General features: G+C 36.8%; 2 protein-coding genes and 1 long non-coding RNA gene across 6 annotated transcripts; 1 reads left to right on the top strand and 2 right to left on the bottom strand.

Annotated features, from left to right (window-relative positions):
• Positions 1-3,962: 3,962 nt before the first annotated feature.
• On the bottom strand, positions 3,963-13,159 carry LOC104890103 (hypothetical protein). 2 transcript variants are annotated; one of them, XM_010675472.4, is made up of 5 exons: positions 13,004-13,159; positions 12,743-12,827; positions 7,334-7,944; positions 4,902-5,077; positions 3,963-4,765 (listed from the first exon to the last, which is right to left on the bottom strand). In XM_010675472.4, exons 2-5 carry the CDS (start codon positions 12,759-12,761, stop codon positions 4,234-4,236), a joined length of 1,338 nt encoding a protein of 445 aa, XP_010673774.2. In that variant the 5' UTR covers positions 12,762-12,827; positions 13,004-13,159; the 3' UTR covers positions 3,963-4,233. The 2 variants fall into 2 exon arrangements, with proteins under 2 accessions (XP_010673774.2, XP_048499632.1); XM_048643675.2 differs by lacking the exon at positions 13,004-13,159 and adding an exon at positions 12,052-12,211 and having other exon boundaries at positions 12,743-12,820.
• A 4,883-nt stretch (positions 13,160-18,042) lies between these two features.
• Positions 18,043-26,650, bottom strand: LOC104890105 (uncharacterized). 3 transcript variants are annotated; one of them, XM_057394516.1, is made up of 10 exons: positions 26,334-26,650; positions 26,128-26,219; positions 25,955-26,026; positions 24,816-24,919; positions 24,456-24,511; positions 23,773-23,947; positions 21,112-21,210; positions 20,125-20,424; positions 18,749-19,668; positions 18,043-18,629 (listed from the first exon to the last, which is right to left on the bottom strand). In XM_057394516.1, exons 1-9 carry the CDS (start codon positions 26,481-26,483, stop codon positions 18,794-18,796), a joined length of 1,923 nt encoding a protein of 640 aa, XP_057250499.1. In that variant the 5' UTR covers positions 26,484-26,650; the 3' UTR covers positions 18,043-18,629; positions 18,749-18,793. The 3 variants fall into 3 exon arrangements, with proteins under 3 accessions (XP_057250499.1, XP_010673777.2, XP_010673778.2); XM_010675475.4 differs by lacking the exon at positions 18,043-18,629 and having other exon boundaries at positions 18,641-19,668; XM_010675476.4 differs by lacking the exons at positions 18,043-18,629; positions 21,112-21,210 and having other exon boundaries at positions 18,641-19,668; positions 26,334-26,649.
• LOC104890106 (uncharacterized) lies at positions 18,424-19,904 on the top strand. Its single transcript, XR_789636.4, has 2 exons — positions 18,424-18,566; positions 19,282-19,904. It is a non-coding gene; the product is annotated as an uncharacterized LOC104890106 (long non-coding RNA).
• Positions 26,651-27,068: the final 418 nt, after the last annotated feature.

The raw sequence follows: 27,068 nt of genomic DNA, 5'->3' as shown, positions 1-27,068 counted from the left end.
TAGACACCCCATTTATTCATTTCTCGTGAAAACTAAAATTGCCTCGAAATGAAAGTAAATGCATCCATATATTCGTTCCAAGCCACATGACTTCTTTCCCATGACCTCTCATGGCCCTATGAGGCATTCCGTGGCGTTCGAAGCTCGTACCTCGAGAAAGTCCGAAAACATGTATTACAACCTTCAATTTTGGTTGTTCTTGTTATATTTTAGGAGTTCTCCGTGCCTGGTTATATTTTCTCCGGAAACGTTCCTTGAAAACCCGATGACTTGTAATGTTGCGCAGGTACTTGGCACCATTTGCAATGCATCGAAAAGTGTATAGACACCGCATTCGTTCATTTCTGGTGAAACCCAAAATTGCCTGAAAATGAACGTAAAAGCATCAATATATTCATTCCAAGTCACTTGACTCCTTTCCAATGACCTCCCATGTCCGTAGGAGGCACTCGTGGTGTTCAGAACTCGGACACCGGGAAAGTCCGAAAGCGTGTATTATACCTTCAATTTCGGTTGTTTTTGGCACATTTTTGGTCTTCTCCGCGCCTGGTCATAATTTTCTCCCGAAATGTTCTTAAGAGTGCCTGCCCCGGGTGCTTGGCACCATTTGTGTTTCCTCGAAAAGTCTCTGAACATCTCATTTGTTCATTTCTCGTGAAACCCAAATTGCCTCGAAATGTACGTAAAGTCATCCATATATTCGTTCCAAGCCACATGACTCTTTCCCAATGACCTCCCATGGCCTAGGAGGCATCCCGTAGCGTTCAGAGCTCGGACCCCGATAAAGTCCGAAAGCATGTAGTATAACGTTCAATTTTGGCTGTTTTTGGGACATTTTTGGACTTCTCCGGGCCTGGTCATATTTTCTTCCGAAATATTCCTAGGAGTGCTTACGTGACTTGTAACGTTGCACAGGTGCTTGGCACCATTTGTGTTGTCTCAAAAAGCCTCTAAACACCCCATTTGTTCATTTCTCGTGAAACCTAAAATTGGCTCGAAATGAACATAAATGCAACCATATATTCGTTCCAAGCCACATGACTCCTTTCCATTGACTTCCCATGTCCCTAGGAGGCATCCCGTGCCGTTCGGAGCTCGAACCCCGAGGAAGTCTGAAAGCGTGTATTATAACCTTCAATTTTGACTGTTTTTGAGACATTTTTGGACTTTTAAAGGGCTGATCACATTTTCTCCCGACATGTTCCTAGGAAAGCCGACGTGACTTGTAGCGTTGCGCGGGTGCTTAGCACCATTTGTGTTGCCTGTAAAAGCATCTAAACACCCCATGTGTTCATTTCTCGTGAAATCCAAAATTGCCTCGAGATAAACGTAAAGGCATCCACATAGTTGTTCCAAGCCACATGACTCCTTTCCAATGACCTCCATTGTCGCTAGGAGGCATCATGTGGCGTTCGTTGCTCGGGTTCCGGGAAAGTCTAAAACCGTGTATTATAACCTTCAACTTTAGCTGTTTTGGGACATTTTTGGACTTCTACGGGGGTGGTCATATTTTCTCCCGAAACTTTTCTAGGAAAGACGATGTCACTTGTGATGTTGCATGAGTACTTGACACCGTTTGCGTTGCCTCTAGAAGCCTCTGAATATCGCATTTGTTCATTTCTCGTGAAACTGAAAATTGACTCAAAATGAACGTAAAGGCATCCATATATTCGTTCCAAGCCACTTGAATCCTTTCCAATGACCTCCCATGTCCCTAGTAGGCACCCCGTGCCGTCCAGATGTCGGCCCACGGGAAAGTTTGAAAGCGTGTAACCTTCAATTTTGGCTATATTTGGGGTATTTTTGGTCTTCTCCAGGCCCGGTCATATTTTTCTCCCGAAAGGTTCCTAGGAGTACCGACATCATTGGTAACATTGCTTGGGTGGTTGGCATCATTTTAGTTGCTTCGAAAAGCCTCTAACACCCCTATTTGATCATTTCTCATGAAACCCAAAATTGCCTCGAAATGAATGCAAAGGTATCCATATATTCGTTCCAAGCATCATGAATCATTTCCAATGACCTCCCATGTCCCTAGAAGAAATCTCGTTGCGTCCGGAGTTCGGGCCTTGGGAAACTCCGGAAACGTGTATTTATATTATAACCTTCATTTTTGGTTGTTTTTGTGACATTTTTGTATTTCTCCAGGCTTGGTCATATTTTCTCCCAAACATTCCTAGGAGTGCCGACGTGACTTGTAATATTGTGCAGGTGCTTGGCACCATTAGCATTGCCTCGAAAAGCCTCTAAACACCCCATTTGTTCATTTCTCGTGAAACCCAAATTTGCCTCACATATTCGTTCCAAGCCACTTGACTCCTTTCCAATGACCTCTCATGTCCCTAGGAGGCATCTCGTGGCGTCCGTAGCTCGGGCCCGAGGAAAGTCCGAAAGTGTGTATTATAACCTTCAATTTTGGTTGTTTTTGGGATATGTTTGGACTTCTCCGGGCCTGGCCATATTTTCTCCTAAAACTTTCCTAGGAAAGATGATGTGACTTGTAACGTTGCGCGGGTGCTTGACATCATTTGTGTTGTTTCGAAAAGCCTCTTAACACCCCCATTTGTTCATTTCTCGTGAAACCCAAAATTGGCTCTAAATGAACATAAAGGCATCCACATATTCGTTCCAAGCCGCATGACTCTTTTCCAAAGACCTCATAGGTCCCTAGGAGGCATCTTGTGGCGTTCGGAGCTCTGGCGGCGGAAAAGTCCGAAAGCATGTATTATAACTTTCAATATTGGGTTTTTTTTTGGACATTTTTGGAATTCTCCGGGAATGGTCATATTTTCTCCTGAAATGTTCCTAGGAAAGCCGACGTGACTTGTAACCTTGCGCGGGTATTTCGCACTATTTGCATTGCCTCGAAAAACCTTTGAGCACCGCATTTGTTCATTTATTGTGAAACTTAAAATTGTCTCAAAATGAACGTAAATGCATCTATATATTCGTTCCAAGCCACATGACTCATTTCCAATGACATCCCATGTCCCTAGAAGGCACCCTGTGCCGTGGGGATCTCGGGCCACGGGAAAATACGAAAGTGTGTATTATAACCTTCAATTTTGGCAGTTTTTGGGACATTTTTTGACTTCTCCGGACCTGGTCATATTTTCTCTCGAAACATTCATAGGAAAGCCGATGTAACTTGTAACATTGTGCAGTTGCTTGGCACATTTATGTTGCCTCGAAAACGCCTCTGAATACCCCATTTATTCACTTCTCGTAAAATCCAAAATTTAGGATTAAATAACTTTTGTTGCTTAGAAATCTGTTGTAGATTTGTTTATTACCGACAAAAGATGTATATAATAGGGCATAGACTATAGAGTTAGCTAAGAGATTTTTAGTTGGGAAAATATCATTTTGTGACTGAAGATCATTGAGGCAGGAAACTCGCTGGGCTTTCAAAGAAATTTTGTCTTCTCGAGTTTCGGAAATGGGAAACATGATCTTCATGAGAGTTTCCATGCTAAATAGATTTTTAGAATTTTTTTAATGTTTATTGATTTACACATCCTTACTACCACTTCTGTAGGCCCAAACAACTATTGTAAACCTTTCTTTACTAAAAATTCAAATTAGAAGATACATTAACCAAATTTCTAATATAACTTCAAACCTCCAATTTTTCCCGGATCTCTCGTTAACAAATACTGCCTTTGGTTGCTTTTCCAAAAGTTCGTTTTGTCTGGTTTGTTCTAATCATTTTGATTTTCTTTCTTGTACGATTTCTCGTTGTAAAAAAAAAGGGTTAATTTCACATAATTAACAAAGAACCAACAACTATTCTGGCAAACATCTTTTCAGAAAACCAATACATACAAACTCAAACTAAACAGCTAGCAATACCAAATTAGTCAAAGAAGTCGAGCTAAGATAATAGCCAGAAACGAAGAGTCATACGCATGTACACCGATTTTTTTTTCCTTGAATGTAAGGGAGTGCCATAAAACATGAGATGCGCATAAATAGTTGTTACTATTTCATATGGAATTATTTAGAATTAACCTGAAATTCATGTCCATTTGCATGATCTGCACATAGTCCTGTATATGCCCATTGTCCCATATTATAATGGAGGCGTTAGAACAGAACCTAACAACTAACAAGCAGAGGCTACACATCAAATTCACCAGTGTGAGGATCCATGTATTCACACATGAAACTAATCTATCTCCTCTAACCAGTAGGTTGCACATGATTTCAGTATTTCCGAAGCGCATATAATTTCTAGGCTGATTTAAGAGATTCAGATGCAGAAACCCACATGAAAAAAGCGCAGACGGGTCCTCTGTTAGCAGTCCAGTTTCCACACCCGAAGAAACAACATCCATGCATAGGTCCTGGTTTCTGGAACACCCGCTTGATACTTGTGGCCCCACAATAGCACTGAACATGCAGCTCTTTCATCATGTTGACAGCTTGGAGTGGTTGGAAAGGAATGATGGCGATATAAGGGGGACCCTTCCACTTCTGGGGTTGATGATAAGTTGGGTTGGTTTCAGGATTAGGAACTTGCTGCTGCTGCTGCTGCAGGTGAACAGCGCTAGGATGATCAGTGGATTGCCACAGAGAATTTGTTATCGATAACTTTAATCCGAGGTGCATAAGGTGAGTTACAAGGCGAGCAGTGTTTTTTGCATCATCTAGTCCGCAATGGGCACGGCCTTCCCAAGTGAGCCCAGCAAGTTCCACTGCTTGTTTTAAGTTACGTCTATCACTTCCGAATACTTTGTTGAATGGAATCTTCAAATTAATCCACCTGAGAAAATGAAATCAGAGATATCAACATAAAGGCGAGTTCTATCCAAGCTTTAAACTGATAGGTTCATCTTATTACAAAGTTCCTCTTCCAGATATGAACGTAATTGATATTATTTTCATACTTTTTTGCTTACCTATTGAAATATGGTGGCTTCCTAATCCTCTTAAATCGGCACTCTGATTCCAACATTACTCTACAATCCCAGTTTGACCATGTCACTACAGCAAAGTTTGTGTGCTTGATGCCTTTGTCTTCAAGCCATTTGTCATGCATAAGCAGCGCTTCAGTCAAAAGAACACCTTTGTCCACCTGAAAATAGTATAAAAAAGAATTAGTCACGCAGGCCATCAAGATGTTTGTGCATCATTTGATATCTGCATAGCATGCTAACTAACTAGTAATCATTATGGTCTTAAGAAATGAGCTCCACTATTCATAGAATGGGCCTGAACTTGAAGGTATCCAACACAAAGATGAAATCATCCTCCAAAACATTGAACGATTGAAGGATAATAAACATGCTACCCAGCATTGTCAATATAGATTTAACTTCTATCAGTCAAATTCCCCTTCCAGACCACTGACCCCATAACATGTTCAAGAAAACCACTCATGTCAAAGGTGTAACTGTTATGCCCCAAAATAATTATATCTTGAGGGAAGTCCTTCAAATAATTTTCTAGGAAGAAAAAAAGTTACAATAAAAAGGAAAAAATCTATATACTTGGTGGAGACAGAGAGGGATATATTTAGTAGATCGTAGGTGAAAAAAGTTACCCTGAAGTATCCTTGTTCTTCCCTCTTTAAAACTCAATCAACTCCTCAGTTGTTTAAAATGATATAGGCAAAAGAAAAGGAAGTCTAGTGGCAATAAGATCTGCATAAGTTTCCTTGGAGCTCAAAAGGGGTAAAAACCCATGTGCACATCCGCCTGCGCACACAAATACAAAAGGTAATTTTGATTCACTCAGCTCCCCACATAATGATCTACAAGAGAAGTGAACAATTATGTAGGCCTAATTCCTCAAAAAGGATATTTGATCAAATGTTAGCTCAGTGGTATGAAGGATGGAGAAGCAAACAAAAAGTTCTCCGAGTCCTTTGACAGTGCAACTCAGATACATCCAGTGATAATCAAAAGGTAGTTGAACATCATTCAACTAATTATAGACAAGCACCCAGCATCAGACTGGAATCAATGAAAAATGACATTTCACAGAGTATATTACAGATAAGAGAGCTTATTAGTAATGTTGACATCAAAGTGTCCCCAATCAGCCATACGCCATCTCACTGGACTAATATATAATTCATTAAGTTGATAAAGTTAATGGTGATAAAAAAACAAGCAACATGTTCCTCGAGGATGATATTCGTTCAGTCTCCACAAAGTCTCACTTCTAAATTGTGATGTGGAGAGGAAAAAGGCAGTGTACAACTTGTGACGCAGTTTCGTGGTAAGTTCCATAACTGTTTCTCACAATTTCCTTATTGGGTACCAAGCAATGTTTGGTCTAGTGGTGGGAACTCCACTTGGTGACTTGAAGGTCCCAAGTTCAAGTCCCACTACTAGTGCTCGTAAAAAGTATAGCTCTCTCTCCCCTTCTCACAAGCTGGACCTGCAAATGGGCCGGCTTATAAACCTAAGATAGGCGGTCCAGCCACAGATCCCCTACGTTTACCTTCCAAAAAACTGTTTCGTGGCTGCAAGAGTACTTTTGCAAAATAAATAATGTTGTTCAGATTTAGAAAATTATCTTTTTTGAAAGGACAGCCTTTTGGACCCTTTGACCAAATTTGAAAATCGTAAGAAACTTGGTGCAAAAGGAGCTTGTTCTTAAGAACAATACACTGCAAGTTTTGTGCCAACTAAGTCCTTAGCCAAAACTACTAGATTACTAGGAAATATTTCAGTTTTTGGTTTGCTAATTGGCTTAGGGAATATTCTGTGTCGTGTGTGCAACTGTGCATGTGTGTAGAAACTAGAAATTGGCTTCATGCAACAGCTGTTATATCACAAAATCACCAATAAATTTTGTTTCTCTACTAGGCAAGTGGTATGACCATAATGACTTTTAGTTCCATTGAAAAAATATAACCAAAACCTTAGAGCCTGTTCTTACTGTTATCAGATTTCAAGTTTCTTTTAAAAACTAAGAACAAAATTGTGGAAACTAAAAGAAGTAGTTCCCATTCTTTTGTGCCAGATTTCAAATTAATCATGACCAGACTGACAATGACTACTTTCGAGTACATTATATAGGCTATATCATACGACTTAATCTCAACACCAGTACTGGAGACGGAGTAACAACAAACAGCCACTTAATATACAGTTTCATTATCGTTGTCATTAATTTAGAAATATAAAAGATGTTGCTGAGAACTTATAATTAGCAATAAACATTGGATGAGAAGACCATCAATCTAGCTGATATAGAGAAAGATACTAACAAAAGGACTTGTAGAGAGAAATCATACATGCATAAATCAATTCAAGCTAAGAGAACTTTCAGATAGTATCAACAATATTCAAAAAGCAGCCAGAGTCAATCTAGAACAAACCTGAGACTGCTGGATGCCTGTTAGGTCCTTACAAAATTCAGTGAGCAGCTGATTATGAGTAGGCCGCACATACATCTGAAAACAGTCCTCTAGTTTGCCAGTTGTACAGTTCACGATCACAGATGGAAACTCAATTATTTCTTGCGGATGAGGGTTCTTGTCTTTATCACAAGTTGCCTCAAAGTCAATGACCACAAAGTACTGAAAGTCTTGAAACATATAGTCAGGTGAGTAGCTTTGAGGAACCATCTGTAAAGGAACCTGAGGGAGCCAATGTGTGCGTAAGTAGTGCCCATGGTTTGGAGGATAAAAGCTGCCATCAAGTGGATAGCATTGGCTATGCACATCTTTCATAGAGTTTGGTAACAATGTTGACCAAACATAATAGTTTTCTTGCAGTGCTGGTCTCCCACAATATTCACTCGGGACTGATAATTTATCACGACTTACTGCTCCATCACTCTCAGAGTTAACATTTGCTTGCTTTGCACCATTTGTATACTTGAGCTCCAGGGTCTGTCCACTGAAACTCCTCGGGCAAGGAGGGCCATACAATAAGCTTTTAGCTTGAAAGCATCCATAAGATGCTTCGAGGCCCTTTTGCATCGTTTCTGCAAAGGAAACACAGAAGTCAGCCATGTAACGCCAAATAATATACCATTATTGAACAAATATATGAAAGACAGACACAAAACACAAGAAGTAACATGTCATTTATTGAACCTCTTTTCAAACCAGTATAGGACATCCACAAATACTTGGCCAAAATAGTATTGCAGAAAGACTAGGTCAGGATTGAAGCCAAGATCGCCTACACTATGAGCCTTTGGGTTTTCATTTCCACCTGCGTTCTTTTCTAATGTTCCTTCAATTCACGGTCTTTAAATCACACCTTTGACCATCAATATCTTTAGTTGCATATTTGAAAACACAACAAAAAGCTTATATTTTTTAAAATACACATTCAAACGACTTGAACACAATCCCAATTGATATTATTGATCTACATCTATTAGTATAATAAGCAGTCAGAATTTTCGAAGTTTGACAATGAAAATAGAAGTGGAACACAAAAAAAAAGGGTGGACGGTTTCTTTTTCCAATGAAGGACTCAAAACTTTACAAGCTGCCCTAGTCCTCAGGTGGTAGGCATCACAAGTTGACTCATAAAATCAGTGAAAGATTCACAAAACAGCCAACATCAATTAATGCAGATTGCAGACATCCTTATATCGAAATCAAAGCCTTTTTTCAATCTTCATGCATAGGTTCCAAAGCATCCTTAGACAACTATCACTCAAAAAGAGCGAGAGTGAAAGGAAAGAGAAAATAAGAAAGGATTGTCAACAACTAACACTTCGACTTAATATATGACCTACAATTGGCCTTGAAATTTCTCAAGACAATCTTAAAAGTGGTGATCGCATGTTGGGCCAATCGGAGATAATAATAAATCAAATCCAGATTAGACTTGCTTGAAGTAGCCAAGTCTTCGATCGGATAAAATATGCCAACAGAACAAGCAGAAACGGCAAAAATTTAACCTTAATAACATTAAAAGTGCCACAGCAATATATTAGGAAAACCTTTCGGGAAATAAATGAAAGCTCTTGGTGGAATTCAATAATAAAACACAAAGGAATAGGAATTTTTTTAATAATCTAACCAAAGTAGCAAAAAAAGGTTAAAATGATTTTTTTCGGGGGGGGTAAGGGGGTGGGGGGTGGGGGGTGGGGGCGATGGAGAAAGGAGATAAACCAACAAAGACAACCAATCCACCTGAAGATTCACCAGGAAAACGACTCATAGATTTAAAAGTTCAATCCAGCTTGCAGTTGAGAATTTTGCCGAAATTGAGAATTGACATTTCGTCATCCTTCTCAATTTTTTTACTTAAAAAATAAAATATAAGATCTTGAGAGAGAAAGAGGATAGGGAAGGAGATACATCGATACAGGACACAAGTTAGGTTTAAAGGAAATAGGGTGGAGGTTCCAAACACATCGCGAACTCAACTAGAAAAAAGTTGTAACGTCATAAGCCTATTTGGTAATTGTAGTGCAAAAAAGGAAGCTAATCAATGCTAAAAAGTTATAAACAAAAAAGAGATACTTATATGTACACACAGCTTATATGAGATAGCTACTTAAGCAGTGCTGACTCTGCCTACAAACCGTAGACCCTAAGAAATGGACTCTGAAAAAGAACGACACATAGAGGATCTCAAAATTAATGATTGACTGGAAAACTAAGCCAATAAAACCATCTACTGCAGTACTGCGCTAGATGTGCCTAACAACAAATTCTTACCCCTCATTTCAACCTTGCCCTACCTCAAAAGAACATAATGTTTTTGAAAGAAAGAGAAAATGTTGTGTGTGGGTAAAAAGAAACAATGTGAATCCTTGGATTAAATTTTTAGATATCTTACCTTGTGAGTGTTTGGACAGAAAATGTTGAATTTTTGTCCTGATTCATAGGATATAGTAGAAGATAAATGCCGATGAATCTAGAACTGGATCTATGTTACATTTTAGAGCAGCAATTGCCACTCTAAATTTTGTAGAAGTGGAAAAAAAGAACTTGGCTTTCCCAAATGTAGACATTTTGCAAGGATTCAACTTCAACCCCATTTCCCAATAACAACGTACTTGTCTGCATTGTCCTGATAATAAGGATAGAAAGAAATTAATCTCACCCTCCACTATCCTCATTTCCCTCAAAAAAATTATAAAAAATTGGTATAATAACATATTCATGGTTTTGATTGCGATTGTAGTTGTTGTGGCTGATCGATCCTAGAGCAAGCATTACTAATGTGATTCCCTTAGCGATCCTGAAAAAATTAATGATATTGCTCATTCTATTTTCCACCTCCATGGGCTCGACCCAATCACAAAGTCCCTAAATCTTCCTGTGGATTTATGTGGGGTATATCTTTTTTGCAGCGATAGCAGGCCTGCTCCTTACAGATAATTTCAAACTATAAGGCGTACATCGAATTCTTATTTGATGATTATATAAATGATTTTGGCATAGAGGTAAAAATTGCTACTTTACAAAGACAATGCCATGTTTTAAACATTAGCCCCATGCCCCCCATCTATCCTATGCTATGCGGCTGCCATGTAATCCCAAGTACATATCACACTATTACTACAGTGCCTCTAGTGAAGCTCCTGCCCAGGTCAAGGGTGCTAACAACAGCTGCTCACCAAATCTGGAAATTCCAGGGAAACCAATTGCTCAAATAAAACTATAAAAGCATAAGATGATAAATTCTGTCTATATAGCAAGACGTTTTAGCCTTTTCTTCCATATTTCAGTTTCAGGCATAGCCAGCAACCAGTGACATAAGCAATATGTCGACTGCAGCTCATTCCAGAATTCAATTACTGTGTATGAAACTTTCAGAGTGATGGTTTCAGGTCTTCACTGTGCTTAATTCTTTAGATACAATATACATATCAACTTAGGAATCACTTCTAGTTCTTCTATTTATGATACAAAAATGCACTCGAGGATTTCATTATCTAACAGAACAATTGACCAGAAGAATAAATGAATCTCTCATAAGCTGCAGTCTTTCGGTTTTTCCATACGAAGGGGGAGAGGATTAGTAAGGATTTTATACCCACAAATAGTACTCTTGCTCACACCATAAATTGTGCTTGTCTACTTCAGCTGTCGAACTTTGTTAGTTATCAGTTTGTCACCAATGTCATGTACAAAAAGTTTCACCAAAATGAACATGCATAGCATAACTGACCCATCGACTAAGAGTATATCCCAATACTTTGTACCCAAGTCATCCAAAAATAAGTGTTTCCAACGCAATGAATAGGAAGTGTATTATACAAATCTAAAGAAAAGCAAACAGCTCATTGAGCATCCCAAAAACTACAAACAAAATTTCATGTAATCTTTTGAGACAGAAAACCTAACACAAAAGCAGCTAGATTCAGGATAATAAGAAAAACCTTTCTGTTTGGCAAAACTAATTGAAGATAATTGGATGTATCAAGATTGAATTCTTCATAATATCCAAGTCTCTACACCAACTACAATTCCGACAGAAATGAAGTTATACTTGCTCCGATTTTTATTAGTTGCACAACTTAACATTTAGGCATATTCATCAACCAACTTTGACAAGCCTTCTCTTACCATTATATAAGAAGAAACATAGTCAAGTGGGATCTTGTTTGATTCATTTCAATGCAAGGGTTCCAAATTATATAATTTTCACTTAAAAATGTTTCGTGGATTTTGACATGCATTGTGGATAAAAAATTCAAGGTGTTGTAATGCATAAAACTGCGTGACCTTTTTCTTTAAAACTTTAGAAAGAAAAATATTACAAATATTCGATTTATATACACCATTTTACATCACAAAATACTCAAAATGATTTAGGAACTCGCTGATGGCATCTGTCTAGAGTAGATAGTTTTAGAGATATTAATGTAATAACTAATGTTGGATCGCATTGAACATACAATTACCTTATCATGGGTGAACAAGGTATAACTAGTCTTTTCACTACCTAAAACTAGCCAGATATACATGCGGCATGCCAAACTCAAACAAGTTATTGATCATCCAAAGCACAATGCAAACTCACATAGGCCATTCAAATGCAAGTATAGCCTCAAATTACCAAGAGTAGTTCAAAACTGAAGTCAGCTACATACTCTACTGTTCAGCTTACAACTTACAAGCAAAGGATGAAATCATGCTCTTATCAATAACCTCCCAGTGCCTACCCTATCAAATGCTCATTGTTGATATTCTATCAAAATCTCGGTCATGATTCATGCGTGAGTCGTAATTACAAAAACCCTCCTGCAACTAGTACTACAGCTTCATAAATCCCTCCTGTAAAGAAAATTCACTATTATAAAATTCGCTCTGGTTTTATTCTAATAACTAATTCAACAACCTACAACTTCCATATTGCATATTTGCATGACCCCATCAAAATTCCAGCTATTTCATCAAACTAATTCAACAACTTCAACTTCTTTTCTATTGTACTATCCTCATCACACCCACATCCATCTATCCTCTTCCCAACAAAATTTACCGGAAAAAGGGACAAAATTTAGCAAAATTTAAAACCCAAAAAAAAAAAACCCCACATGAACTCAAACATGAAAAAAAATACTTGATCAGTAAGAACCCACATTTGCAATTCAACTCCAAACCCAAAATAACCACACAAAAAAAAAAAAAAAAAAAAAACCATGTAATTAACAGCAAAAACACTGACATTGTCAAACTTATAAAGATCACAACTTTCAGTCAATTTTCAAATAAACTTAGAAACAATTGACACTAAATAGGCATAACTATCAAAGGGTGTGCTCAAAAATAGAAAAAAAAACATACATATTAAAAACCCATTACCTCTATTTTCAGGGGGCATCTTGATCTTGTAAGTAAATAGAATTATTTAGCGCGAACATCAGATCTCCCACCAAATTTTCTCAACCTGAAAAAAAATAAAATTCAACCCAGAAAAACCCTATTAAGATTACCCACTAAAAAGATCAACCTTTTTACACCAAAATCAAATTCATACACTGTAAAATTTTCTGGGTTTTTTATCATAATCATAATTTGAAATAAAATTACAGAAATTTAGTAATTGGGTAAAAACTTGCTCACCAGTTACGATTAATGGGAGAGAAGGGTAGGCCACAGAGGAAGAAGAGAGCTTTGTTGTGTCATGAGATTTTTGCATTTATACTATTATATTGTATGAAAATATTAAATATAAACTATTTATTTAATGGAAAATTTAATTTATGTAAAGGTATTTAATATGACACAAATTTCGAAGAAAAGAATCAGAGAGATACAGAGGAAGAAACAAAGGAAGAGTAGACCCCACGGCAAATTTGTAACTTTTTTTTTTTGCTGTTATTAACTAATTAATTTATTTATTTTGTGTTGCGTGTATTTGAAAGTGCATTATTTGAAGTAACTTTTGCTTCACTCTTCTTGAAGGAGTTACCTTTTTCTTTTAGGAAAGTTGCCTAAAATGAGTTATGGGATTTATCATTTATGGGATTGTTTAGCAAATCTTTTAATTTTGTTAATTGATTAGTTGTTTTATATCTTGAGTGAAATAGTGTGTGGAGTCTAATCTACTAATGAGGTATTAGGAAGCTATGATTGAAAATCTATGGTTAGAATTTGATTGTTGTATGTCGATTTAGATTAAAAATCTGTCTTTAATGTCAATTTTTAGAAATCAAATGATTATATAATTATTTTACTTTACTGATGAAAAAATAAACTGTAAGAAATAATGATAACTCAATTTTCGTTTTTACTAGAATTGTCTTTCATTCGCGACATAACGAGCATGCAATTTAGTGTACCTAGAGCAAGGTGTACCCTATAGTAAGGATGGCAATGGGTCTAGGACTTTACCCAGACCCATCCAGACCCTATCCTAAAATTAGGATATGGGTCTTAATTTTTTGGATCCTATGGGTAAGGATAGTGTATGGGTCTTGGTCTTGTCGGGTATGGGTATGGGTCCACTCCTCAAATACCCAGACCCTACCCATAGAACCATCTAAATAAAATATATATTTTTATTTTTAAAAATTAAAATAAATATAGATATAAACATAACCTTCCAACTTTTAGCAGACTTCCTATAAATTAAAACCCTAACCCTCCCTCGCTTACTAACCGCAAATCTCACTTCTATCAGACTCACAATCTCTCTCTCGCATAGAGTACACAATTGCCTGTGATGTTTTTTTTTTTAGAAATGAAGTAGAAGTGTAGAACTAGTAGAAGCTAATTGCAAAATTAATATATAAAAATGTGCTTAACGATTATATATATACACGTAATAATGTACGCGGATTTTTTTTTTGTTGGACCCATTTTAGATCCTAAACCCTACCCAAACCATATCGGACCCTAGGGATATGAGTATGGGTCCTAAAAAATTTTACCCTATGGATATGGGTCTATATCCAAAAAAAACAGGGTATGGGTATGAGTCTAGCCTTACCCTACCTAGACCCTACCCATTACCATCCCTACCCTATAGTATGTAAACAAGTCGAGCTAAGTTTAACCTTAACTTGTCTTAGGGACGTGTGTGGGCCAAATCTGGGGTGGGTCCTACCACGCCCAGACCCAGAATTATATATATGGACCCAGACCCGTCCTAGACCCATAGGATCTGCAAATTTTGAACCCTTATTCAGATTCAAGGGGTCTCTAGTCTCAGGTCTAAATGGTTCCATAATGGAGCTCAAGTATATTTTGATTTTCTATTTTTTTTTTAACTTGTTATTTTTCACGCACAAATCTGAAATTATATTTGGTTCACAATATAAAATTTAATCACTTTGATGACACAACGTTAGGATAAATAACATAAAAAAGAGCAAGCTCAACAATATGAAATACATTATATGAACTAAAGCCGCTAATAGTGAAATGAATGACTTCAAAAATCGAAGAGTGAGTGAAGTCAGAGAGACAGCGACTAGGGCTGTGTCCAGACTTCTGCGTGAATGAAGTTAAAGTGTGGAACAAAAAATAATGAATATTAGGGATTTAGGGTAAACATTGTTAGTATGTTTTATATTATTTTTTATTTATTTTATATGTAAAAAATAAACACTGGATCTGTGGGTCGGACTTGGGTCGAGTCCGGGTCTAAATTTATTAGGCCAAGACCCATTTTTTTAACACTTAGACCCAAACCCGACATGTACCCAATGAGTCCCAAATTTTTAGACCCATAACCTTAAAATGAGCCTGGTCCAACATGTTCATCCCTACTTACAATCGAACTTGAGTCGAGTTTCAAGACATTTTGAGCTTAAATATTTAAGTCCAATTTAACGTTATATTTAACCTGAGTTCAAAGTTGTGTTAGAACATTGTCATAAATAATTTTCTTATTCCCTTCTTTTGAGCTTTTCATAAGAATTGTGCACAATTTATTAATGATTTCCAAATAATATATCACTTTCCTCTTTTTTAATACTTGCAACATTGAACAATTAAACCAGCACCAAAAAAATACTTACAACCTTGAATTGTAAGATGATCCAAACCCAAATTAAAAAGAACTATTATAATGTCGTGAGTCGTCTTGTTGCATCATATCATTCTCTCTTTTATTGAAAAAAAAAATCGATATCGAATATTACCAAATTCCTACAATAGGGATGAGAACCTTCTCAAACATTGAATGTGAAAATGTGTGAAAAGAAATTATGGAAATATTAATTTCACCATCTTCAGACTTCAGCCTTGACTTCACCATCATAAACATGATCAAAAGTAATCTTGTCAGTCCCAAAATGGAAATCAACCAATCTGAAATGGGCTCAAAAATAGTATCAAGATCTATTAAGAGAAGTGATAAATAAATAAATAACCCCCAATATTGAGAAAGAGAGAAAAAAAAATGAAAATATATAGCCAAAATGGCAATGTTCAAGTAATAGAGAGAACCTAAAATGGAAAAACGATGCAAGTATTAGAAAATGGAGGATCTCGACCGGGTAAGAGCGTGTGCAAGAGGTTCCATTGGAGTGAGCTCAAAAATAGTATCAAGGTCTACTAGAAGAGAGAAAAATAGATAGATAAAGTGTCGGACTCGTCCGACCATAATCTTTGGTCGGACGACTTTCAGGTGGTTCCAATTTTTTTTCAGTTAGTCTTAATTCTTTTTCAGGTAGTCTTCATTTTTTTTTCATGTAGTCTTCATTTCGTTTTCAGTTAGTCTTCTTTTTTTTTTTCAGTTGGTTTTTGTACTTCAGTTAGACTTACTTTGGGTTTCAGTTGGTCTTTATTCTTTTTCAGGTAGTCTTCATTTTTTTTCAAGGTAGTCTTCATTCTTTTTCAGGTAGTCTTCATTTTTTTTCAGGTAGTCCAACTGAAAGAAAACAAAGTCCAACTGAAAGAAACACAAAGTCCAACTGAAAGAAAACAAAGTCCAACTGAAAAGAAAACAAAGTCCAACTGAAAGAAAACAAAGTCCAACTGAAAGAAAACAAAGTCCAACTGAAAAGAAAAGAAAACACTAACCTCTGTTTTCTCTCACTTTCTCCTTCTTCTTCATTCCTCTTCTGCCAGCTTAACAAAATTTACACTTTGTCTCGACATCTTCCGCTCACAATTGCTGTGGGAAAATATCTAGCTAATTTTCTCACTGTCCTCCTCATCTATATTTTCCAAAAAAGATAAAAAAAATCAACCTCCTTCAACATGTCCACGTGGCCAAACTAAATGAGCTCATCATCAAGTTTAAGTGAGAAGCACATGGCGGCTATTGAAGAGTTGAAGGCGAAGTTTATCAAAATGGCTGTAGTTTCATCATCAGACAAGGAGAAAGAGGTTGAGACAGTGATTATAGGAAGTTACATAGAAATGGAGAAAGATGATTGGTCTGGTTCCTCTTCTTTTTATTTTTTTTGTTGTATATTAGTCTTCTTCTTCTCCCCTCAAAAAAAAAAAATCTTCTTCTTCAATATGAGAGAAGTGGCTTTGTTTTGTATATTAATCTTCTTCTTCAATATGAGAGGAGTGGCGTCGCTGTGTAACAAAGTAAAAATTAAAATTGTACAGTACTGGGCTCAGCCCGTCTGACAATATTCATTGGGTCAGACGGTCTGACCCAATACTTTCACTAAATAAATACCCCCACAAATAGGAGAGACGGAATGAGAATATATTGCCAAAATGTCAACATTACAATTTACAAGTAATAGAGAGAACTTAAAATGAAAAAAAAAATGCAAATATTAGAAACAAGGAAGAACCTGGCCGGCTAAGAGCATGTTAAAGAAGTTTCTATTGTCCACTAAACAGGCCTCTAAATAAAAACCTCCCCCCATTCCTAACGGGGCGTTTGGTATGAGGGATTGGGAGTTTGAGAATTAGAGAATGGGATTGGGAATGGGAGTTAGAAGGTGGGAATTTATTAAATATATCTCAATCCCTTGTTTGGTATGTTAGTGGGATTATGTTGGGAATATATTGCTAAATTACAAATTTACCCATTTTAATGAAGGATAGTAAAAGAAGAGAAAGCAATATTGGTGAAGTATATTTTAATGAAGGGCAAATCCGTCTTTAACATAACCAAAAATAATCCCCCTCCCTAATACATGCCCCTCCCCATGTCTTATTTTGGTGTGATAAGGGGAGGTTTAATCTCATTCCCCTTCACATGGGAATTTAGATATCCCCTCAAACAAACATGGGATATCTACCCATGGGGATATAATATCACATTCCCATCCCCTAATCCCCCTAAACAAACACCCCGTAAAATAATTATCTCTTAAAAACTTACTAAAAATTAAGAACCCTCCTTTAATAGTAAAACTTACTAAAAGTATTAGAAAATATCACTACCTCATAAATGAAAACAAGAAATTAATTAAGAAAGTAATTAAAACTCACATTTTCGAAATTTATCTTTCCAAAATTCACATGCCTTACCATTAATTAAGTCCATCCTTTCTCAAATCTCTATGGTTCCTTTCTTAAATAATGTCAATTTGCTCCCATAAAACATGAAACTCTCATTAAAAACAAATGTTAATATTGAAACAAATCCAACAAAAACCCACAAGACTATATTTCTTTATATAAATACAACAAAACATGGTCCACGTATTTAACTTTGACCATAATATTTCAGATGAGCAAGATATAAACAAAGGGAGTACATTTCATTAGTTATAGTACAAACTGAAAAATGACTTGTACAACTACAAAAGCTAGTACAATATCATCAGTAATAGTACAAAGTACAAAACTCGAAAGATGGCTCCTAAAACTCCCCAATCTAGTACCATATCATAGAGTGCAGTACATTGGAGTACTTCCTGGTTGCACTATAAATTCAATACCCAGAAGCCTTGGTAATGATCACCAAAACCATTTATCACATCATCCTGAGATTAGAAAAAACAAGTGTAATAATAGGTGGTGAAGTCCCACAGGAGCGACCTGAGACCACATGGATCAGGCATCTGCACCTTTCGAAACCAGATTACCGCTTTGTGGGTGATTTAGCTTAGGGTTCCGGCGAGGTTGCAATCCTTTGGTGCTCATGTGTTCTCAGGTCGCCCCTGCTGGACTTCCTCCACCACACGATTGATAGATCCATCTGAAGACCTACAACACTGGACATCAGTCCACAGGTACTGTAACAGAACAGCAAGAACAACAGGTAACATTCTTGCCGAAGTATGAGCAATACCACAAACGAGCCCACATGTGCGTGCACATATGTCTGTACAGATGAAAACCACAAAATTTGGTGCATATAAATTTCGAATTGAATAACTATATATTTCGAAGCAAATTACCCAATATAGAGCCAAAACCAAAATATAAGAACTAATAACTTACAACAAAAATTAGATATGGGTAGTCTATACTCCATAAGACCACAACTCAACTAATTCTCTTAGGCACTAATATGCCAATATGGGATTTGATGTCTTGTAGCTCCTGATCCCTTATTTTTTGCCAAATCCCGTTAATCAAAAGTTGACCTTTGAGCCTGTCAAACGCTGTGATAGCACTCGAATTTTCTGCCTCAAAGGAATCTGAATTCTGCGTCTCTTTCATCCTCTTAGTGCTCGAGTCATTCATTGTCTCAATATCACAACTAGCTTCCCTTTTACTGGAATGCTTTGATTCTAGATGTTTCTCGGCGTCCATAGAATTCAAACCTGCTTTTATTTCGCAATTAATGCCATGATCAAGAGCAGGTAAACATCCTGATGAACCCACAGCACGAGGCAACATCCCTATAGGGCATGGCTTCCACAATTTAGCAGTAGTCCAAATGTTTGTATCTTCCATAATGTCATCACGGGTGCTCAAAACACTTGCCTTTTTAAGTTTATAATGCTTAACCAACTCCAACTTCTTTGCAGCTGCACGAATGTACTCTTCCTGAATAAGATAATTAGGATTCACATCTAAAGCACCACCTTCAACAATTCTTGGGTAAAACTTAGTGAGCGAAGAAAGTTTGCCAAGTCTCACACTCAAATAGCCATCTCTAACCATTTCTGTCAGCAGCATGGCCGAATCCAGAAGATTGCGATTATCAGGATCTGAGATGAGAAGGCATCTCCTCACGAGTTCAACCAGCGATGTCTTAGGAAGGCAGCCTGCAGGATCTATTTGTCTTCCTTCACCTTCATGCTGAATTATTTTTAGACCTTTGAAAACTAGCACTAGCTGCATAAAAAGCGAAGAAAGAACTCCAATTCTCTGCATCTCCGAGTCGTACTGCAAAAGGCTGAAATGTTCACTTCCTAAAACGCATAAAATGATGTTCAGACACACAGGTCATGATATAGAAGATACACCAGCTTGAAAATGCACTAGGCATCATATGACAGGGACATCGGCAACTTATACACACTAGATTATCCGAGCGGCAAGAAGGATAAGAAATTAGAAAATGTTCGTCACAGATACCTATTGACAATTGAATTGCATATGTCAAAGCAATGAAACAAAATGAATACTATATTTTTTATCTGCAAAATGAATAAATTGCAACGATATGGTGGTATCATACTAATTCAGATAAGCAAGACGTTTCAGCTGAAACGGATCACACTGGCATATATAAATATGGTATAGCTTCCATGCTGCTTCAACAGCATACCAGAATAGCTGTTGAAATCAGTAATGCTACAACAAAGAAACACATATCAGAGAAGAAGCAACAAAAGTAAAAGAAAGGCTAGCAATTAGCCAATTACCAAAATCGTCTTTAGTGATTTTTCGAGACTCGATCATATCAAGGACTGCATTTAAAAGGCTCAGAAGTAGTTCTGGTTCCTTCTTGCTGACCTTCCTTATCACAGGTTTCCATTCATCAAATAAAGCCTGCGTATCATTTAAGCTCAATTTTATCTGAACTTTGTCTGGAGAATCCATTAAATCTGTTGAGTTTGATGCATCAAGTAAGAACTCCAGCAACACATACACCACATCTGATGAGAAGAAAGAATACAACCGAACAAGGTTTTTCAAAGTCCTAGTTATCTGCTTCTCAGATCCTGGATATCACCAAGAAAACAAGAAGAATTTCATATTTAGCTATGGAGTAGTAGCATATTATTGTTTAAGCAATTATTAATGAATGCAATAGAATACAAAATAGGCAAATAGAGCAGTAAAATATACTTCTAACGAATAACTATACCAATTGAAAACTGGAACATCAATTAATCAACAACATTAATCATATGATGTATTTTGGGGTCAAATTAGGTAAGTAAAACATTTGGGAGGGGAGCTAGGCAGTAGGGATTTTCTCTTTCATTCTCATTTTGGCACATCACCTGTTTAAGTACATCCATTACCATTAGAATAAGCTGTTCTTCTACTAACTGTCAAAAGCATCTGTTTAAAGCTGATGAAGTATCAGTATCAGAATCGGAAAAGAATCAAATATAAGACGGGAAAGGAACAGGTATATAAGGTCTCAAATTTTCAAGAAGGCAAGAGCCACACATAATAATCCACAGAGCATCAATAGTAAAGGAGGTTGGTAAATAATACCAAAGAAAATTTACGCTTGCAATGCATGTAATTAGACAATAATTTTTAGAGAAAGGGAGAATCAGAACAACATGAGCAGCACAAAGACATACAGATACGTTAACTTTGTGTCTATCATCCCATAGCAACTAAAAAGAAAACGGAGCACTATAGAGTTCAATAGCAATCTAAAAATGTCTTACCTACAAATTTAGATTGTTGAAATTTGCTAGCCACAAGACAGAAAAATTTATTGCGCCCATGAATAGTAGCACCTACCGTAAGTTCAAGGCGTTTAGCACCTATAAAAGAGAGGCCATACCATATCAAGCCCTAAAAACTAAGGGGAAATCAAGCAAGCCAATTAACAATGCATACACATCATGCAAATGTGCTCCCTGAAAAGGAACAATTATAGCATACATGCCACTGAATTATATTCATTAACACAAACCACAGAAATCACATAGCTCATATAGGATCAAGAAGAGGTATAGTAAAGAAACATATCTATGGCGATGGAGGCAAAAATGTTACCTAGAAGAAAGTGAGACATACCAACATGTGCAAGTAAGAAAATTCCTCATACAACAGGTCAGCAGAAACCTAACCAATCAGGAAGAAGTTTCACCGCAAAGAAGACTTCCTATACATACTGAAGCAAGAAGAGGAAGTTCTTTGATTTTCCACAAAACAAGGTGACCCTAGTGTTCCCCTTCCCCTATCACACTCTTTTTCCTCTCCTATTACAATAAACTATCACACATTTCTATACTAATTGCATGTTACTCTGTCAGGTCGTAGCTTCAAACCAATGCTACATCTAGCCATCTATACACCAAAAATGTGCATAACTATGCAGTTCAACATCAGTGGACCAATAGTATGGTGAAAGGTTTTGCTAGATAGCTGAGTGAGATTTCTTTCTGTTGCAACTTCAACTTTTAATCCATTCTACCCCTTCAATTACTCTGATACTTCAGCTACCTATGAAATAAGATCGAAGAGACCTCCACAACAAGATTGGAGACGTTATATAGCTGCATATTCTCATCAGAATTCACTGTCCCCAGTTGTGCTAAATCAATCCGCATTCTTACTCTCCCTCCCATTTTGCTACATATACTACAGAGCTCACAGCCTGAGACAGGCTCAAAAGTTATTGCCAAACCTAGTACCATAATCCTTCATGTCTGGTAATTCAATAACATTTATTCAGTACTGATGAACTTTAAAACTTTCTACACGCAAAGGTATGTCTGAGCTCCATAACTTGGGCCCGTAGTGCATTACTTTCTTTGCCCGGATGACATTCTTTTTTAAAGATATACCTGGAGATATACCAAGCCGTTCAAACAGAATAAGTAGTACCCTATGTTACTCCGACAAGGATACGAGTGTTCTATCCGAGTATGGATCGGAGGATCCGACACTCTACTCCAAAAATTAAGTCAATACTCCAACACCGTCAAAAGAGTTTCTCAACCAATTCTCTCGACAAGTCTATCAATTGAAGTGTCCGAAAAAAATTCCCAACACTTTATTTTTTTTTTAAAAAAAAAACTATTGTTTTCTTACAAGTATCAAGTTCTAAAAAAAATTTGACTATAAGAATCAGTTTCTTCCTGTAAATGTAAATAATGTTGAAACTTTTCTATTTTCCTTTTTTTGTGACTTTCTTGTTTTTCTGACCTTCGGACCTACACTTTTACCTTTACTTCAAAATCAGCATATAACTTACTGGCAAAGGTAAAGGACAGTAGACACTAAGTCAAGAAGTCAAAAAAGTAAGAAAGAGAAAGTTGAGAGTAACTTTATTTAATTAGAATCTCACCCACTAACTATTTAAAAAAAAAAAAATCACCCACCAACTCATTAGTCATTACTCAAAATCTCATATCACTCGAGAAACAGAAAATCTGGAGTAGTGAAGATGAATGACATTGACCAGTGACCCCGTACCACCGCCTGCTCTCGCCGAAAAGATTTCCGGCAGCCCAACACTTAGAAATCACACCAACCGACTCGCCTCATCCTCCTCAATTAAAGCGAAAACAATTGAGCTCTTGATTTGGTGAATTATATCTCCAATGGCCAGATCTAGGGTTTACCATTTGAACCCTAGATATGAAATTTTCTCCTTCTTTGTCAATCTCAACCCTTGATTGCCGACACTTTGAACCCATTCCCAGGTGTGTCACGCATCGTGTCGAGTAGACACGCGACACTCAAGGTGGAAGAGGGTGTCGGAGTAACGTAGGTAGTAACTACTGAAAAGGCGGAGGATCCATACCAGATAGGAGTGATGCTTACTGGAAAATGCTTTCGAAGGCGAACAAGTAGAGTCACCTGCGGTTTCCTAGATTGACATTTTATCACCTTGCTACTTTATTTAAAAATATTTTCCAGACACCCAACCCCCCACTCCCCCCAAAAAAAATAAGTTCCCAAATGACTGATTATAATACATGGAAACACCCTGGTACAAGTAATCAGCTTCCAATGTTCTTTTACAATTTAATCGTCAGACGATTAACATGCAAGTAAAAGCTGGCCTTGCAAAGATAGAAATGCTGAGAAACCTCAAAGAACTAGTTGTTGATAGAAAGAAGCACTTATTTTCTGCTAAAGATGCATCTGACTAAGTCATGACTCAAGAAAAGAAAAGGTGAACAGCTAAAGAACATAGGTAATCAAGAATAAGCAACGCAAAACAACAATCACAAGATTAGAAACAAGTTAGCAAACAAAAGTTTAATATATAAAACCGACAACGTAGAGTGACATACAGTAGTTTATGAAAACAAGATGGGAGTCATGGAACCACAAGAATACTTCAAAAGATGTTAAAGTATGTGACTTACTGTTTCCCTTGACTTGTGGGGAACTTGATCCAGAGTACTGCTTGACTTTCAGCATATATGCCATTTCACATAATTTGGACCTGATTTCCTTTCTAACGATAGTACTTTTGCCACCTTGGTATGGAATTGCATGATTCTGAGGATCCCAATAATACCATTTCAACCAATCAAGTGCCTGGGTAGTTTAATACAGGCAAGAGTCAGGACATATAAGCTCCTACCCAATTCACATGATTATGCCATAAACATGTCCAAGCATCAAGCACAAGCACCTGATAACATCAGGAGGTAATCAAAAAGTACAAAAATACCATATGTTAGTTACTTAATTTTTAGGCTTTAACAGAAGCTTCTATGAAAGATGAAATCCTCCACCACTAAGGCAGAGGTACTGTTATTAACAAGTATAATGTGGCTTTATAGAGTGACACAATCAGCAGGCAGAACACACAGAGACCAGATTCTCCCTCCATAAATACAGATCCAAACACAGATAAAGCTCCTTGTAATCACCAGTCAAGTCATGGTGAGATTCTCAAACAACTTCACGAGAAATGAACCGACGTCATCTTTGTAAAATGTAACTTTTTGACCGTCAATAAATCACAAAAAGGTACATAATAAATTTTTCAAACACAGAGTTTACTCGTTTTGGCACACAATAAATGGAGGGAATCTCATACCTTAACTGAGGCCAGACGAAGCAACCGAAGGGAAGGAAGCTCCCGATGGGAACCCTCTACATAAGGAGCAAAAACCAAGTAGCAAAAGTTATATTTCATAAAAACATACATTTCAAGCAACAAAAAGGATAGCATTAGCCCAGAAAGCACATAAACAATGGGGCCTATACTACCAATCATTAGCCTCAAAGACAACATATTAATAGTTTTGGAACTTAAAGTCAGACACTCAGAATAAGATATGGCCAGTCATATCCCTGCTGTGTCTATAGCATACATGTTGATAAGACACTAGAACTCTAGAAGCAATGTGATAAAGACTATACTATACCCAAATCAAACTTTTCTCGGGTTTCTTACCATGACGAATATCAATTAGCATGCGTGGGATTTTGATTTCTTCAGCTGCCGCAGCTATTGACTTTGTTTTCTGACGTGATTTTTCGATGACACCATTCACCAGCCTCAAAAAACAAATTAAAGTAGGTAAGCACCAACTCTTACAGTGAATACCCTTAGCAAAAAGTAGCAGTTTGCACGTTCAAATGGACAACAACGAACACGAAAATCCTAAGCAAAAACCAGGAAGTCCAAATTTCATTGAACAATACTAAACATAAACCAAGCAAATATTAGCATGCATGCCTCAGCAACTCACCAAGATCTAATAGACAACATTATTGCATCTCCAACACCGTAAATAAAGCATTCTACTCTTTTCGAGCATTCAGCACACAGCAAGTTTCACTTTTTAAGCCGCTATTCTTATATCATTAACGGAGTAAAGCTTAAGCACATTCAACATTCAGAGTGTGCTTGGAGAACTAAAATTAGAAGAAAACTAGAAAAATATAAATAGAAGTCAATTTAGTCTTACTGTGCTTGTAACTTGGAGAAAAACTATAAAAAAGAATGACTAAGGCGAAACTACAGATATAAGTGGAAAGTTCTAGTTACATTTGCACTTTTCTTAATGAACCAAACCATGCATACTTGTGTAGATCACTTACACTTTGTTTAGATAGGAGGATTTAAGCAAAAAAAAAAAAGGAAAGAAAGGGAAAGGGAGGGGAACAAATTTCATTGTTTTGGATACGGGATTGGGGGAAGGAAGGAGGGGGAGGGGGAGGGAGAGGGATTGATCCATTTTCACTCCCTCCTTAATAAACATGACTCCTCTCAAATTGGAAAGATTTGGAGGGAGAATGGAGATCCATTTTCCCTCTCTCTTTCTTCACGCTCCCCTTGCTCCGCTATCCCTCCCCTTCGTTTCCATCCTATATTGCTATCCAAACAAGATGTTAGTTTCCAATCAAGTAATAACTAGTTGCTTCGAGTCTTCGACCGCTTAATTTTTCTAAAGTTTTTCCCAAGTTTAGTTTTCCATAAATTTTCACATCAAATTGGTTCCCAAACAATGTCAATTAATCCAAGCAATTAAAAACGTGTAAGATGATGCAAATGTATACGATTCGACTAAATTAGCTCGTCAAGCTCACCTCATAATCGCCATAGTGTAAAGCATAGCCAGCATTTCCTCTGAATCTGAACCTCCATTACTCAAATCCACTCTACATCACACCAACATACATCAATTATAAAAACCAGTACACTGCGAATAATTTGTCAAATTAACAACCCAAAATATAGAAAAAAAAAATAAACAAATCACCTAAAATAGGGATCTTTTTGCTGAATTTCGACAATCGAAGCTGTAATTTCAATTTCAACTGGTAAACATCCCCTGCTTCGCCACGCTACTATCTGTTCAATGTTAATAGAAATCATTTTTATCAATCAATGTTTGCGTAAAAAGTTGTAACAAAATGTTTATTGATTATACAAGAAAACTATAAATTAGGAATTAGGGTTTTATACTCTACGAAGTGATTTGGCGACGGAATCCGAAGAAGATGAGAAAAAAGAAGTTCTGACGAAATCCCATTCTTCCCAATTCAACCATGGAACTAATTTGTAATTATCGTCGGCATTGTTGTTCGTCTCTTTAAGCTCTAGCAGTGACTCCATTGACGAATTTTTGAAGAATTAAAGAGAGCGTTGATTTTTTTGCTGAACCAATCTTAAACCCTAAACCCTAAACTTCTCCATTAATTTAGGGCTTTTCTTTTCTTTTTCTCCTCTCTCCATTTTTTTTTTCCTTCCTTGCAATTTCCTACTTGGCAAATGTGTCCTTTTGGCCTAAACTAAAATCAAACTAGCCTTCATTTGCACGGGATGCGTGCGTTAATTTCAAAATTTGTTATTCTATTAGATACTCCATTCGTACTTTATTTATGATTAAACTTAAATGTGAAAAATTCAACAGTTAGATGAATTTAGATATATTAATTCGCTAATGTAAAAAAATAAAAAGGTTGTGGGTGATTGTTAACATTAATTTTTGTGAATGAATATTGAACAGAAAGAACAAAAATAATGAGTTGGTTTACCTGAATTAAAAAGTATCAAAGGTAGTGAATGTTCAGACTTTTCATGTGCACGTTATGTATGCCATCTTTTTTATAAGGTATAAATATTTTGTCCATTTAATTTTTGATTGAAGTATTTGATGCATATACCATTTTAAACTTGTTTTAAATGGCAAGTTGGAAT

This window comes from Beta vulgaris, chromosome 4, assembly GCF_026745355.1.
Source record: "Beta vulgaris subsp. vulgaris cultivar EL10 chromosome 4, EL10.2, whole genome shotgun sequence".
Taxonomy (NCBI): Eukaryota; Viridiplantae; Streptophyta; class Magnoliopsida; order Caryophyllales; family Amaranthaceae; genus Beta; species Beta vulgaris.
The sequence above is the reverse complement of the archived record's forward strand: the minus strand, read 5'-3'. Positions and strand labels throughout refer to the sequence as shown.

Excerpts from the sequence above, each read along its gene's own strand:
- LOC104890105 (XM_057394516.1), bottom strand. The coding sequence starts at position 26,483 with ATGGAGTCACTGCTAGAGCTTAAAGAGACGAACAACAATGCCGACGAT. Across the intron at positions 24,512-24,815 it reads GCTAATTGATATTCGTCATG|AGGGTTCCCATCGGGAGCTT; the intron begins GTAAGAAACCCG and ends CTCCTTATGTAG. Across the intron at positions 19,669-20,124 it reads AATCACTAAAGACGATTTTG|GAAGTGAACATTTCAGCCTT; the intron begins GTAATTGGCTAA and ends TATGCGTTTTAG.
- LOC104890103 (XM_010675472.4), bottom strand. Across the intron at positions 5,078-7,333 it reads CAGGCATCCAGCAGTCTCAG|GTGGACAAAGGTGTTCTTTT; the intron begins GTTTGTTCTAGA and ends TACTATTTTCAG. Across the intron at positions 4,766-4,901 it reads AAGCCACCATATTTCAATAG|GTGGATTAATTTGAAGATTC; the intron begins GTAAGCAAAAAA and ends TCATTTTCTCAG.